Source organism: Taudactylus pleione, unplaced genomic scaffold (assembly GCF_031769625.1).
Source record: "Taudactylus pleione unplaced genomic scaffold, aTauple2 ptg000121l, whole genome shotgun sequence".
Classification (NCBI taxonomy): Eukaryota; Metazoa; Chordata; class Amphibia; order Anura; family Myobatrachidae; genus Taudactylus; species Taudactylus pleione.
In genome coordinates this window covers 4648200-4663312 of record NW_028284523.1, presented here as the reverse complement: position 1 = coordinate 4663312, position 15113 = coordinate 4648200, and the positions used below count along the sequence as shown (strand labels likewise).

Sequence of the window (15113 nt, the reverse complement as noted above, 5' to 3'; positions counted from 1 at the left end):
GAGTGTGGATGTGCGAACGCCGGTGTGTCTGACCGTCAGAACGGCGTTTAATGGGTGTGCATAATTAGCAAAGTAACGTCACTGCACACGTGACTTGGTTGTTTTTTAGCCTGAGCTGCTCACAGTGCTTGGTGTAAGTTAGGTCAACCCCAAGTGCTGCGAGCAGCTCCGATGGCCCTCGATGTTCACGATTAATCAGACTCTTATCAGAGATGACCTGTGCTGCGAGTGACAGGTGGGAGGTTTTACAGTCCAGCGTACGCTAACTGCCGTCGCTCACTTAGACATAGAGGGCGTCCTTACAGCGCAAAGAGCGATCGCTTGATTTGCATACCCAGACCCTTTTTGCAAGCGACCGATCGCATCTTGCGAGAGACTCTGAATGAGGGCCTTTGTCCTTCCAGAGTGGGGAAATGCACCGTGTTATTCCTTTCTAATTGCACTTTCCACAGCCTTAATTTAGTTTCAGATGATTTCACATTTGAGTCCCTGCAGCTTGATGTTCAGCTCAGAGAAGTACTTGGTAATGTCCACCATGAATGCTAGATTACACAGCCACTTTCTATCACTGAGTTCCCTGACAGGTTTTCCCTTCATATCTATGAACTGCTTGACTTCATCCCGCAGTTCGTAAAACCTCATGAGCATGTTCCCGCGACTCAGCCACTGGACTTCACAGTGATAAACAAGATCACCGTACTCAGAGTCATGATCATTCAATAACTCCTTAAATTGGCGGCTGTTAAGCCCTCGGCTTTTGACAAAATTTATACATGACACAGTGGCGTAACTACTGCCCCCGCAGCCCCCGCGGTGGCTTGGAGGCGCTGGGTAGCTCGGGGGCGACGGGGGCAGTAGTAGTAACTACGGAGGGTGCAGGGGGTGCGGTCGCACCCCCTGCACCCTCCATCTGCCGGGCACCCGCTGAGTGTGTTACCAGCGGGCGCCCGGCCCCTATTCAAACCCCCGGCGGCAGCCGGAGGACGGAGCTCCCTCCGTCTTCCGGGTCCCGCAGGGCACTATGGGAGTGACTTAATGATGTCACTCCCATAGTGCCGAGGAGCGGACGCCGGGGACGGAGCTCAGGAGTGAGCTCCGTCTTCCGGGTCCCGCAGAGCACTATGGGAGTGACGTAATGACGTCACTCCCATAGTGCCGAGGAGCGGACGCCGGGGTATGGACGGCAGCAGCACTGGAGCGGGGATAAAGGTAAGTGTTTGTGTTTTTTTCTTTTGTGTGTGTGTGTTTGTTTGTGTGCACGCGGAGGGGGGGAGCAACTACAGGCGGCTAACTACAGGGGGCTAACTACAGGCGGCTAACTACAGGCGGCTAACTACTAGAAGGGGCACTACAGGGGGCTAACTACTAGAAGGGGCACTACAGGGGGCCCTGCATAATGGGCACTACTACAGGGGCACTACTTTAATGGGCACTACTACAGGGGGCCCTGCATAATGGGCACTACTACAGGGGGCATTGCATAAGGGGCACTACTACAGGGGGCATTGCATAATGGGCACTACTACAGGGGACATTGCAAAAGGGGCACTACTACAGGGGGCATTGCATAAGGGGCACTACTACAGGGGGCATTGCATAAGGGGCACTAGTATAGGGGGCATTGCATTTTGGGGCACAACTACAGGGGGCACTGTATAAGGGGCACTAATTTGATACACAGTTTACAGGTTATAAACTATGTTCCCAATAATCTGGTTCTACACGGACATAAAAACTGTGCAACCTGTATTGAGCTGAGGTGACGGACTGGCAGGAGCAGAAAGGAGGGTTGGTGAAGTAGATCTGTCAGGGTGGGATGTAATGGGCATTACTGTTTGGCATAATGTGTATTTGGCATTACTGTGTGCACAATGTGCTATTAGGGGCATTACTATGTGGCGTAATGTGTAAGAGGCATTACTGTGTGGCATAATGTGTTGTATGTGGCATAATCTGTTGTATGTGGCATTACATTGTGGCATAATGTGTTGTAAGGGGCACTCCGGTGTGGCATAATGTGTTGTAAGGGGCATTTCGGTGTGGCACACTGTGTTATAAGTGGCATTACTTTGTGTGTCATAATGTGTAAGGCACATTGCTGTATCATGTAACCACACACCTTAAACGTAGTCTTTGGGTGTGTTTGATCTTTGGGTGGGCGGGGGCGCCTGAAACTTTTTTGACATGGGGGAGCAAAATTTATAGTTACGCCACTGTGTTGACATCACATTGTTGAGCTTCAATGACTGTGCACAGAGACTTTCTTGGTGTATGATGCAGTGGCATATAATTACGAGGGTTGTTCAAGAAGTAATGCCTAAATGCTCACAACTCAAATTTTATTATAGATACCGATTTGAAAAATTGCAGTAAAATATTTTGATGTCTTACTAACAGAATGACTCTACTCAAAAAATTCACCATCTGCCCTCAAACATTTTTTCCACCTCTCAACCCAAGCTGTGAATCCATTTTGGAAAAATTCCAGTGGTTGGTGTTTGACCCAGGAACATATGGCATTTTTAACACCCTTTATGTCTTCAAAATGTTGACCACGGAGACAGTATTTGAGAGGGCCAAACAGATGAAAGTCAGAAGGGGCCAAATCTGGACTGTATGGTGGAGGTGGCATTATTGCCCACCCCATTTTAGCAATGGCCGCAGATGTTGCCATCGAAGTGTGAGGTCAGACATTGTCGTGGTGTAAGATGACATTTGACAGTCGAATTGTTGACTTTTTTTGTGGATGGCTTCTTTCAGCTTCTTAAGTGTAATAATGTATTGATCACTGTTGATTGATTGGTTTTGTTCCAAGTAATCGATGAGAATAACATCTCGGCAATCCCAGAAGAATGTGGCCATGACTTTGTTTATGGATCGCGGTGATTTAAAACTTTTTTGGCCTAGGTGAACTTGGGTGTTTCTATTGCTTTGATTGGGCCTTTGTTTCTGGGTCATAAAGGAATACCCAGGTCTCATCTCCTGTAATGACATTTTCCAAAAACATCTCAGGGTTGGCTTCAAAGTTTGTCAAAAGGTCATTGCACACTTCCACCCTCTGGGCCTTATGATCCCTGGTTAATTGCTTTGGAACCCATTTAGCACAAACTTTACGATATCCCAAATCATTGATTAGTATTTCTACAGTACCATGGCTACATTCCAGTTCATCACTGATATCTCTGATGGTCACACAATGGTCTTTCTGAATCATGGCATCGACTTTGTGTCGGTTCTCTGCTGTCACTGCAGTTGATGGTCTGACACCACGAGGTTTGTCGCACATGGACGATTCTCCCGATTGAAAACACTTCATCCACCTTCTGACATTGCTATAGGCAATTGTACGCTCACCATACACTTTTTTCAGTCTTCTGTGGATTTCTATAGCACTGCAGCCTTCCAGAAATTCAATGACTGCTCTTTATTTCATCTTGGATTCCATGGTATTTCTTTGACTACCTAAATAAAACTAAACATATAGGCCCTCATTCAGACCCACTTGCAAGCGGGCGCACGTACGTTAGGCGTACGTACAAAAATATTTAAATTCAATGGCTCGCTCGTATTTTCGTTCGCATCTAAAATTCCTCCCTAAACTCAGGCGACCCCTCCTCTAACGAGCGTGCGAAATAGCGAGCATACATCCCCGAAATGGCTTGAAGGGAACGCACGCACAAGTGAAACCGGAAGTGGCCTTGTCAGATGTCGATTACCTGCTCCTTTATTCTGCCTACCTCCCTCAATCGTATCATGCCAATCAATGTATCAATTAGCTTAATTGTTTTTTTTTTTTCAACACAATGCAAGAAACTTTACTCTTGTCCGTGTTTGTGTTTACCCGCAGAATACGTACGGATGGAACATTCGCTTTTATTGTTCAAAAAACATGTGAACCACAATTAAACAATTGTTCTATTGCTGTGGATCCCCGCATATTTTCCGGGGTTCATTTCTTTATTTAAATTTGCAAACGCATGTCACTGCATCAAGCCTATCATAACTCTCCAGAGATTTCTGGCCCTGTTGAACACATGACTCATACACTAACCAATAAAATTGCTCCTGTTAATTTCCAAAATACATTAGCCAATCAGAAATTTTGGCCACACTTTATCAAAAATGTTTTGTATGAAAAACTCCATTGCCATTATGAGAGCCTCCGCATTCACCAGGCGCGAGCTGCTGGTGCTTACGGAGGTGATGGATAGGCGGATCACCAGCCAGCCTCCACCCATCACCAACCGGCAGAAGCGCTCCGCGGAGGCACGGTCCCGCCTGCGGTCGATGGGTTCACGCCGCAACATCGGGCAGCTTGAGCGCAGGTGGTCAGACCTGCAACGGCGAACGCCCCGCTTGCTGGCATGCTTTCGCATGCAGATCGTTGAAAGTAAGTGTTATGTATTGTGGTTTTCATGTTTGTGTTTGTGGGGCAAACTGCGTGTGCATGTTTTCCTGTCTGTCCTATTAATTATTTGTCCTCATATCAGCGTGTGCTTGTTTTCCCTCTATTTCTGTTTTTTTCATTCTACTCCTTTTTGCATGTTTTTTGTTGCTGGCTTTTTTTTTTTAATTTGGGCCCCGGATTTGCCCAGAAACTAACCTCAATTTGTTTGACATATTTTAGGCGGACGGCCAAGACTACGCCGTCACCGTCCGGCCAGACGGCGTTCCCGGCCACTATCCCCAACCCCCAGCCAACACTCCACCCCAAATATTTCCCCTATACCCCACTCCTCCCCAGCTTCCCAGACCCTCTCCCGGAACTGTCGGGCCTCCTTCCCCTCCGTCCCACTTCCCCCTCTCCTCCACCCACCCCTCTTCCAATTACCCCCTCCCCGGAGTCCATCATTACCCCTCCCCGTTCTTTGGGGAATGAAGGCTCCTCCGAGGAGGAACATGGAGGGACTTCCGGAGCTCCCGTTTTGGCTCCCGGTATGTTTTTATTTCTCATTTTTTTTAACCACAAACTGTATGTAATCATGTGTCGTGCCTTTATTCATGCTTGTTTGGTTTACTTTTGGTGATTTAGCAGTTTGCCTTTACCTCTTCCTGCTGATTTCAACATACACATATCACACCTGTGTGAATTTGTACATAGGCCTTGTATTTTTGCCAGCACCCCCTTTTTGTTTTGTTTTTTTTTTTTTTCGGTTTAGGAGTGATTTCGTTGTGTTTTTGTTTTTTTAATGTGGATTCCCTATTGTTTTATTAATCCACACACTTTTCTCACCCACAGAGGAACAGAGGCGTCGTCAAGAGGTGGAGGATTGTGTTGGCCAGATGCGCCAACATGTAATTGGCCTTCTTGTGGCCCTTGACCGGCTGTCTGGCATCCTTCGCCAGTAGTTTTTTGTTTTTTTTTTCGTTTTGTAAATAAATTTTGTAGTTCTAATATACGTTCTGGCTCATTCTTTTTTTCTAAAACACAAATAGTTTTCCCTGACATAAGTAGACTGTTCCTGCACGGATTTCCATTTTTTAAAAGTTAGATTGTATTTTGTATTTGTATGTTAAACAGCCACAAGAAACACATAACAGTAACAATGTCATTTCCCTTTTTGGGTGTAGTGTCAATTAGATATTTCGCCATTTTACAGGTTCCTAGTTGGTGTGCAAGCTGCTTAGGCCAATCTTCAAAATCCAAAGGTTTGGACAGGCTTCCTTTTGGTGTGGGTTGGGAACCTGCAAACATATTTCAGTTTACATCAACTGGTGTCAGTACTGGATTACCCCTTAGTCAATTGTAAGGTGTGTTAACCTGGTTCCACTTGCTGTTAACGTCCAAAAAAAGGAAGACCATTTCACTCTCCAAACATTTATTCACAACATAAATGAGAAATCAAAGTGGTCAGTCCCAAAACAAAAAAACAGTGATAATCTCAAATACAACACATACAAATAAAATATTTAATTAAAAAAAACAATCAAGAACTGGTTGACGAAGGACCATGCCAACATGATTCCACAAACATGGCGTTGCGATATGGGTTCCAGAATATATGGACAAAATCACCAGATCCAGGTTTGGTATGGGTAGCAGGAAGTAGTGAGCGTTGGAGTGGCAAAGATTATGTGAACAAACAGAAGATGGTGAAAAAATAAAAATAAATTAGATGTTCGCAAACAAACACAAACACATTAGGTATAAACACTGTAGTTTGGGTCAAACTTACCTAAAAAATCTGGCCACCACATCATCGCGTATGGCCCCCCCACATACTGACCTCCGACCAACCTCGGGGGGGCCATCCTCAGGTAAGGCATCCTCTGGCTGCATTGGGACACCACTCCTTATGGCGATGTTGTGAAATATCCCACACAGGACCACAATTTTTGACACCATATCCGGCAAATACATGAGCTCGCCACCAGAGCGGTGGAGGCATCTGAATCGGCCTTTTAAAAGGCCGATACAGCGCTCCACCACTTGCCTGGTGGCTGTAAGTGCGGAATTATACTCACTTTGTGGGCCTGGTGTGGGAGCCAAATAAGGAGTGAGCAGCCAGGACATGCAAGGGTATCCACTGTCTCCTGTGAAAAATAAGAGACAACATCAGGAACACTGTGTATCAAGCTTAACATTGTTATGTACTAAAGGTCTCCACTTACCCAGAAGCCACGCATCACCAGCTTGTAGGTTGGTTAATTTCTGCCATATCCCTGATTGCCGGATGATGAAGGAGTCATGTGCACTTCCTGGTAACTTAGCATTCAGGGACAGGATCTGGAGGGAGGCATCACATACCACCATTACATTCAGGGAGTGATAGTGTTTCCTGTTTCGAAATATTGCCTCCAGCCGTGCTGGAGGCTGAAGTGGTATGTGAGTACCATCCACAACCCCTATGATGTGTGGGAAGCCAGCTATTTGGTAAAAATTGGCCTTGGCCACACTAAGGGCACCCATATCCAAAGGCATTTGAATAAAATGATGGAGGTGCTTGAAAAGTGCCTCCATCACTGCCCTCAGGATCCGGGAAAAGGAGGATTGGGAGATGCCCGCCACTATTCCCACCATTGTTTGAAACGATCCTGAGGCACAGAAATGTAACACCGCCATAAATTGCGTCAGTGGTGGTATTGCTGTTGGACTGTCAATTTGCCGCTCAAGATCACTTTCTATTAATGAGAGAGTGTCTATGATGATTTTGGGAGGTAGACGGTAGCGTCTTAAAACCTCATCATCGGGCATTCCAAAAAGGGTGACACGTGTTCGAAATATCTGGGGCCTTGCATGCCTACGATGCCTACGCCTGGGATGAGATTGAGGTTGGTCGGCTTCCGGGAGCATGGCCAGAACAATCCTCCCCAGATCAACCTGAAATTCCAAAATTTAAAAGTAAGGCTTTTGACCCACCCCCAAACTATATTAAAACAACTTAGCTTGATGATACCATCCATTGCTGCTTACATGCCGGGGTATTGTCATGATACGTCCAAACTGAAAATAAACAACAAAATTACTTGACACATTTCACTCTGTGCATTTTTGTGGATACATTTTGTGCTAGACCAAAGTTCAAATATGCCAAACACCCATTTAGCAAAACCGCAAAGCGACATTTAACACAGTACATCAAAACGGGTCGAAATGTTGGCTCAAAAAGCGAAAGCTAAACCATCAAAAAGTTAGAATGATTATTAAGCTGTTTAAAATGCGCTAATTAGTTCGCTAATACAAGTCACAAGAGTAACTACTAAAAATGCGCTAATTAGTTCGCTAATAAGTCACAAGAGTAACTACTAAAAATGCGCTAATTAGTTCGCTAATACAAGATAAAAAATGGACTTACCAAGAGCAAATATCTAAGATGCAAAATCAAAAGGTCTTTGGGGTCGAAAATAAACAAAATCTAAAATAGAATAAATTAGGTATCCAATAATTACAAAATATACAAAACACAATGAAACAACAATTGAACAAAAGTTAGACTCCACAAAACTTACCAAATCAACAAACGAGGTCCCAAAAATATAAACCAACAAAGATAACGGAAAAAAAAACGCGAATCTAAACAACAAACGATTCTCCAACCTCCAACTCCTTTCTACACAATCAATAAACTCCAGCCAAGATAACCTCCAACAATCCAAAAACGCCACCTCGACTTGAGACACACCAAGCCATAAATAGTGTTTCGTTTCCCGCACAAATTAAGGAGGGATCATAGGGCCGCACAATCAATGATGCGGCCGCAAAATAAGGACGCATGTATAAATACGTCACGAAAACACATTCAAATTCTGGTGTATTTCTTGTTTGGACCGCAGACATGGCGACAGACCAGGGAAAAAATGCCCAAGAGTCAGGCGGTAAGTCTTTCATGCATTTTCTATCAACGATTAATTTGAAACATAAGATGAGGCAAGTTGTGATTTTGTGAATTCTGTAAATTTACACAAATAGGTGAGGAGGATGACATGGAAGAGGCTGCTGGGCCCAGTATTCCGGCCAAAGCGGCCAAAAAAAAAAGGCAGCCACATTTCACAAGAAAGGAGATGGAGGTTTTGATCCAGAAGTGTGTGGACATCCTGCCACAGGCAGACAGGAATATGAGTCTAAGCCAGAAGTGGAGAATGTGGGAAGAGGTAGCCGTTGCTGTCAATACGGTGGGTGATTATGTCCGTCTAGCCCAGGATGTCAAACGGCGGTAAGTAAACCCTTGCCCCCCCTAAAAACAAACCCCATTTTAAACCAAAGGATAATGGCTTCCTTTTTTCCCCACAGATGGGGCGACTTCAAATATCACCTAAAGCAAAAACTCGCGGACAGGGCTAGGCATGCAAGGGGGACAGGTGGGGGTCCCACCCCTGTGTCAATGGAGTTGACGGATTTAGAAGAGCTGGCACAGGGGTGTGTGCAGCCTGTGGAGGTGTTTGGCGTGTCCAACATGGATACGGACATGCCAGACTTTGCGGCTCCTCATGTTGGCCCAGGTAAGTATTGTGATGTCACCAACTCTGAAATGCTATTGTGCCAATATGTAGATTCTAATGTGAGTCTTTTCTCATTTTTCCAACAGAGACACAGGCGGATGAGTCTGCTCCAGAGTGAAGCCTTGGCCGCAGAATTTCTGCTGGCTCTGCAGGGGAGGAACCAGTACATCCGGCTGAGGACCCTGCAGAAGCCAGTCCAGGGCGTGCCCCCTCGCAGGCAGTGGGCCTCCTCACAGAACTCAATTTCAAATCGGATTTCCATACGGAGATTCTGCAGAGGATGGACGCCAGTCTGCTACGGGTGGCTGAGGCCCTGGAGCAAAATGCTGCGGCCAACGTGACCATTGGTCAGGCCCTGGCGGAAAATACCAGGGCCAACATCCGCATCGCCGATGCCCTGGAGCAGCTCGTTCGCCAGCACATGGTGGAGCTGACCTCCCTTCCTGCCGGAACATCAGGATCCTCCACCTCTGGCACAACATCAGCCAATCCTCCAAATGTGCCTAGCCCTGTGCCTAGTCCAGAGGCCACAACATCTGCCTCTGGACAGGCCAGCCCGATGGCATCCCGGACCCGGTCTGGCGCCCACCCTCCCCCATCCAAACGGGCGAAAAAACGGTGACAGCAATGGCGACTTTTCCCACACTCCTTCTGTGCTTGGCTCATATTCCTTTCTGGTCAAAACTTCCCTCTCCTTTCTTGTGAAATGTTTTTAAGTTATTTTTGTACGTTTATGTTATCAGTTATTGATTATTTATTTTTGAAAAAAGTATCTTTGGCAGAAAAACTAAAAAAAAATATTATGCCAATTGGTTTGTGTTTAAACAATAAATTTATGAAAAAAATCTGACATTGTATTGTGACATTATTGGACAAATGGGTTACATTTAATCCTGGCCCTAAAGGCAAAAAAGGACACCAAAAACCATTTCATTTGTATAAAAAAAAGGCCTCTTGAAGGAACGTTTAAAAAAACACATAACGATGCAAATTGCACATTAAAAAAAAAAAGGGGAGCTAATTAAAACATGATGACATTATTGTCACAATAGGCCATAAACAACAGATTGAGGCCAAAAAAAACCCCAAAAAATGTACGCAAATTGATTGTGTAATCCTTAGCAGGTATGATTTCCACCTGCGTACGGTTTTGTGCTATCCCAATAAACTGCTTTCCAAACACATACCAAGCCGGTTTTCAATACAACACTAATTGCTTTTGTGACCACCCGCGATTAATCGCTGCAACATCGTGGAGTCCCGGGACGGAGGAGAAGGCCATCGCCAATGTGGTCGAGTAATCCAGACCCGAAACTGTGCGAGCATTTTGAAGGGAAAGAGGATGTTCCAGTGACGTATGTGACGGTCCGAACACATTTGACGTTCGCATCTGCTAATGTATGTACGCCCCAAAAACGCCTCGCCACGCCTGCGTTTTTCCATCTCCACCCCCGTCAACACCCAAAAACGCCCTGTTCTGTCAATCACATTTGATATGTCACTTCCTGTACGCTATTTTAGGAACGACAGATAAAAAGCTCGCAATCTGCCGTACGCACATGCGCAGTGTAACACCGACGCATGCGTGGTTAGTCAACATCGGAACGCAACGAGCGTACTGCTGTTTGCGAGTGGCTCTGAATGAGGGCCATAGTTAGCAGATATATTAAAGTACAAACTGACAAAGTTTCAAATAAATGTTGCGTATTATTTCTGAGTTATGAGCATTTAGGCATTACTTTTTGAACAACCCTCGTAAATCACTTGGATCAAGACTGAGACGATCCAGTTCTTTCTTGACAAAAGCAATTAGCCCTTTTTGTGAGCCAACCAGGCTGGAGCTCCATCTGTAGTAAGGCCAGTTAACTTTTCAAATGTTAGCTCAAGCTTTTTCATTGCCAAAACAAGTCTTTCAAACAAGTCCTCACCACTTGTAGTGCCATGCAGGGCTTCTAGTGACAGCAGTTCCTCTCTCGTGTCAAACTCTTCAGTTATCCCATGAATAAAAACGGCCAGTTGGGCAGTATTTGTTATGTCTGTTGTCTTGTCACAAGCCAGAGAGAAAAATTGGAAATCTCCTGCAGAAACCTTCAGTGTTTTTTCAATATCTTGTGCTAAGTCAATAATCCGATCTGAGATGGTTCTCCGAGACAACCTAACACTCTGAAACAATTTTACTTTGTGTGCTAATAACTCAGCAGCAGCCACCATGCACTCTTTCACAAACTCTCCCTCTACATGAGGCCGCAGCTTTTTTGCGATTAGCTCGCTCACTACAAAACTCGCCTGAATAGCGTTGTCTCGGTCACAACGAGGCTTAGTGAAAGTGGCTTGTTGTGGTTCCACACTCCGCTGAAGAGCTTTAATTTTATCCAGACGCATTTGGCTTCTCAAATCATTGAGTTTAGCATGCTTTGAGCTGTAATGATGCTCCAGATTGACTTTTTTCATTACTGCTAACGCATCGCCACAAACTAGGCACACAGGTTTGCCACTGACTTCAATAAAAAAATACTAATTTGTCCAATTTTCTTGGAAAGACCGACATTCTGCATCAACTTTCCTTTTTTTTGTACTCGCCATTTGTAGGATGTCACAGCACTTAATAACTATTATCCAGTCACTGGATTTTGCAATATATATATGCTCCTAGCCTGCCTGTCACTTACTGTCTTCTGGCTAACACAATATATACACTGAATACACAGGCAAATGTGTCACCATCACAATTATAGTACTATTTTAATGGTTCCAGAAGGGGGAGGCTGTCTGTATGTTGCCAGGCAGAGTCTGCAGGGGCAATCCCTATGGATGTGTGACAGGCAGATTGATAAGGCAGCCCAGGGGTCCTCTCAGTCCTAACCAGCCTGACGACAGTGCTGACTGTACACACTCCCTGCTATGCCACCACTGCCTTCCTGCCCGCGCTGTTAGGGTGAGAGTCCTGCACTAACCAGCTCAATGGCAGCCAGATGACAGCCCTGATTCCCCCCTCCCACCCCCGTGCGCTGCCTGCCACCACTGATGGGGAGAGAGCCCTGCATGCCACTCAATGACAGCCCTGACATCCTGATCCCCCCATGCGCTGCGCTACCTGCCACTGCTGATAGGGAGAAAACCCCTGCACTAATCCGCCCAATGACAGCCCTGACACCCCCCACCGCCAATGATAGCCGATGACAGCCCTGACACACACTCACACCCCTGCTGCGCTACCTGCCGCTGCTGATAGAAGAGCCCTGGATGCAGCGACACTACGCTGACTCAGCTGCTGCTGCTGACAGCCGGCCGGGCTGGATGATATCACCCTGCGGGTTCCCCACCCCTGCTGTAAACAGAGGGCCTAATTCATTACGGATCACAACTGCAAAAGCGCATGCAGATCGGCCAATGGTGCGTACTGTGCATGTGCATGTGTATACATCGCAGTGTGCGTGCACTGGCCAGTATTAGGATTGCACTGAGATCACGTATGCAGGTACAAAGCCATCACAGAGTGAGTGACGTGACATCAGCGTTTGCGGGTGGTGACGGAGAAGTGGTTGGAGAAACGCAGGAGTGCCTATCAGTTTGATGCCGTTTCCTGGGAGTGCAGAAATTAGCAACTACAACGGCATTCGCATATTGAGTAGAAATGAGCGGGTTCGGTTCCCTGAGAACCGAACCCACCCGAACTTAGGGGATCTGAGTCGAATCGGGTTTTCCCGCCTGACTCGGATCTGAAAACAAGGCAAAATGTCATCATCCCACTGTCGGATTCTCGCAGGTTTTGGATTCTATAAAGGTCCCGCGATTCCCGCCATTTTTCATTCCGGCTGTGGAGAGTGAAGAGGGAGCTGTGCTGCTGTGCATAGAGGCTGGCTACAGTTGTGTTGCTTAATGTCCATAGGGGCTGGCTGTTGTCCATATAGGGGCTGGCTGTTGCTGTGTCTGAGGTTGCCCTGTCCATCCATAGGGGCTGGCTGTCTGTTGTTCATATATAGGGGCTGGCTGGCTGTTGTCCTGTCCATAGGGGGCTGGCTGGCTGTAGTCCATAGGGGCTGGCTATTGTCCATAGGGGCTGGCTGTTCTGCTGTGTTGTCCAGGGGGTGCTCTGTCCATAAGGGGTGCTCTACACCCCCAGTGTGAAAAAAAAACAAAAACATTTTTTTCTGTGTACGTGTTAGCCACACTTGTCAGCAACATAGGTGCGCAGGGGTGCTGTGCTGCTGTCTGTCAAGGGGCTGCTGTCTCTTTCAGGGGTGCTCCTCACCCCCAGTTTGAAAAAAAAATAAAAAATTTCTGTGTGCATGTTTGTCACACTTGTCAGCAACATAGGAGCGCAGGGGTGCTGTGCTGCTGTCTGTCAAGGGGCTGCTGCCTCTTTCAGGGGTGCTCTTCACCCCCAGTGTGAAAAAAAACCTTATTTTTTTTTATGTGTGCGTGTTAGCCACACCTGTCATCAACGTAGGTGCGCAGGGGTGCTGTGCTCCTGTCTGTCAAGGGTCTGCTGCCTCTTTCAGGGGTGCTCTTCACCCCCAGTGTGAAAAAAATAAAAACAAATACATTTCTGTGTGCGTTAGCCACACCTGTCATCAACGTAGGTGCGCAGGGGTGCTGTGCTGCTGTCAAGGGGCTGCTGCCTCTTTCAGGGGTGCTCTTCACCCCCAGTGTGAAAAAAATAAAAACAAATACATTTCTGTGTGCGTTAGCCACACCTGTCATCAACGTAGGTGCGCAGGGGTGCTGTGCTGCTGTCAAGGGGCTGCTGCCTCTTTCAGTCGGTGCTCTTCACCCCCAGTGTGAAAAAAACAAAACAATTTATTCTGTGTGCGTGTTAGCCACACCTGTTATCAACGCGCAGGGGTGCTGTGCTGCCTGTGTCATTTATCAAGAGGCTGCTGCCTCGGTCGGGTGCTCTTCCTCCCAAGTGCCCCCAAAAAATGAATTAATCAATGTGGTTTTTTTTTTCTGTGTGTGTGTGTGTGTTTGAGTTAGCCATGGCATCACAAATGCCTCTGCTGAGATTTGCATAAACATTTTCGAAGGTGAAAATGGAGGATATGGTTTAAAAAATGGAATAAAGCAGCTAAAATTGTGTTCTCTGATTATAGTGTCCCTACTCCCTACCCATGGCCCCTCTACCTGACTTTCAGTGAGTCAGAGGGGCAACTCAATGCAACCGTATTCCAGAGTACAGCTGCTTCTCCTGTAGCCCAGGTCAGAAGATGTGTAGGGGGTGTGGTGATATGGACTAAAATGGAGCTCACATCCACTAAAGTGAACAATGAATCCTCAATCTAACAGGGAGCGCAGCTGTAATTTATACACAACACAGGATGGGATGACGATATTGGCTTGGGTGATGGTATAATCTGGGGTGATGTATACATCATCTTCTTCACACAATATTAATTTGTCCCCACTGGAATCCACCATTACAGGCGCCTCTGGAATTTATGCATGTAATTGACGGTAAAGGTCTTTCTCGTAGAATCTGTAGTTCATTTTGATGGACATCATCTTTTCCACATTTTGTGGAAGTAGTCTCAGGCCAATCACTGACAAGGTTCCCGGCTGTGCTAAAACCTCTTTCTGAGTACACACTGGAAGGTGAGCAGCTCAAATAAAGCAAAGCCAGTTTTTTTGTGTAAGGGCCTCCAAGGGGTATATTTATTTACTAAAGTTTTTAAATATGAAAAGTGTTCATGTTGCCCATAGCAAACCAATCAGATCCTGTCTATCATTTTCTAGAATGCAATAGAGAAATGATAACTACAATCTGATTGGTTTCTAGGGGCAACATGAACACTTTTCATTGTTAGAAACTTTAGTAAAACTAAAATGACCCCCAAATTGCCTTTTTTTTTCTGCCAGTATTTTATTTATTTACATGTATCTCTTTCTCTTCAGATCTGTGGGCCTGATTCAGACCCGCTCACGAGCGCACAGCGCTCGCAAGCGGGTCAATGGTCCACCACTGCATATGCGCACGCCGGAGCTGGCTCTGCCGTGCGCATGCACGAGACCCGGCCAGCGACGGGCTCTCCGTCGCTACGGGTCTCGCACCAAGACGGGGCGGTTGTCGATTGTGATTGACAGCTCGTCCCGTTTTGGAGGCAGGCAAAGGGGGTTTCTGGACAAATGGAGGCATTCCCGAAGGAATGCCTGCCGTTTGTGGGTGGCCTCAGTAG

General features: G+C 46.3%; 1 protein-coding gene across 1 annotated transcript; it reads right to left on the bottom strand.

Moving 5' to 3' along the window:
- Positions 1-465: 465 nt before the first annotated feature.
- LOC148524134 (general transcription factor II-I repeat domain-containing protein 2-like) lies at positions 466-11391 on the bottom strand. The gene is made up of 2 exons (XM_088472194.1): positions 10772-11391; positions 466-754 (listed from the first exon to the last, which is right to left on the bottom strand). The coding sequence occupies exons 1-2, from the start codon at positions 11389-11391 to the stop codon at positions 466-468; spliced, it is 909 nt and encodes a 302-aa protein (XP_088328320.1).
- Between the last annotated feature and the right edge of the window lie 3722 nt (positions 11392-15113).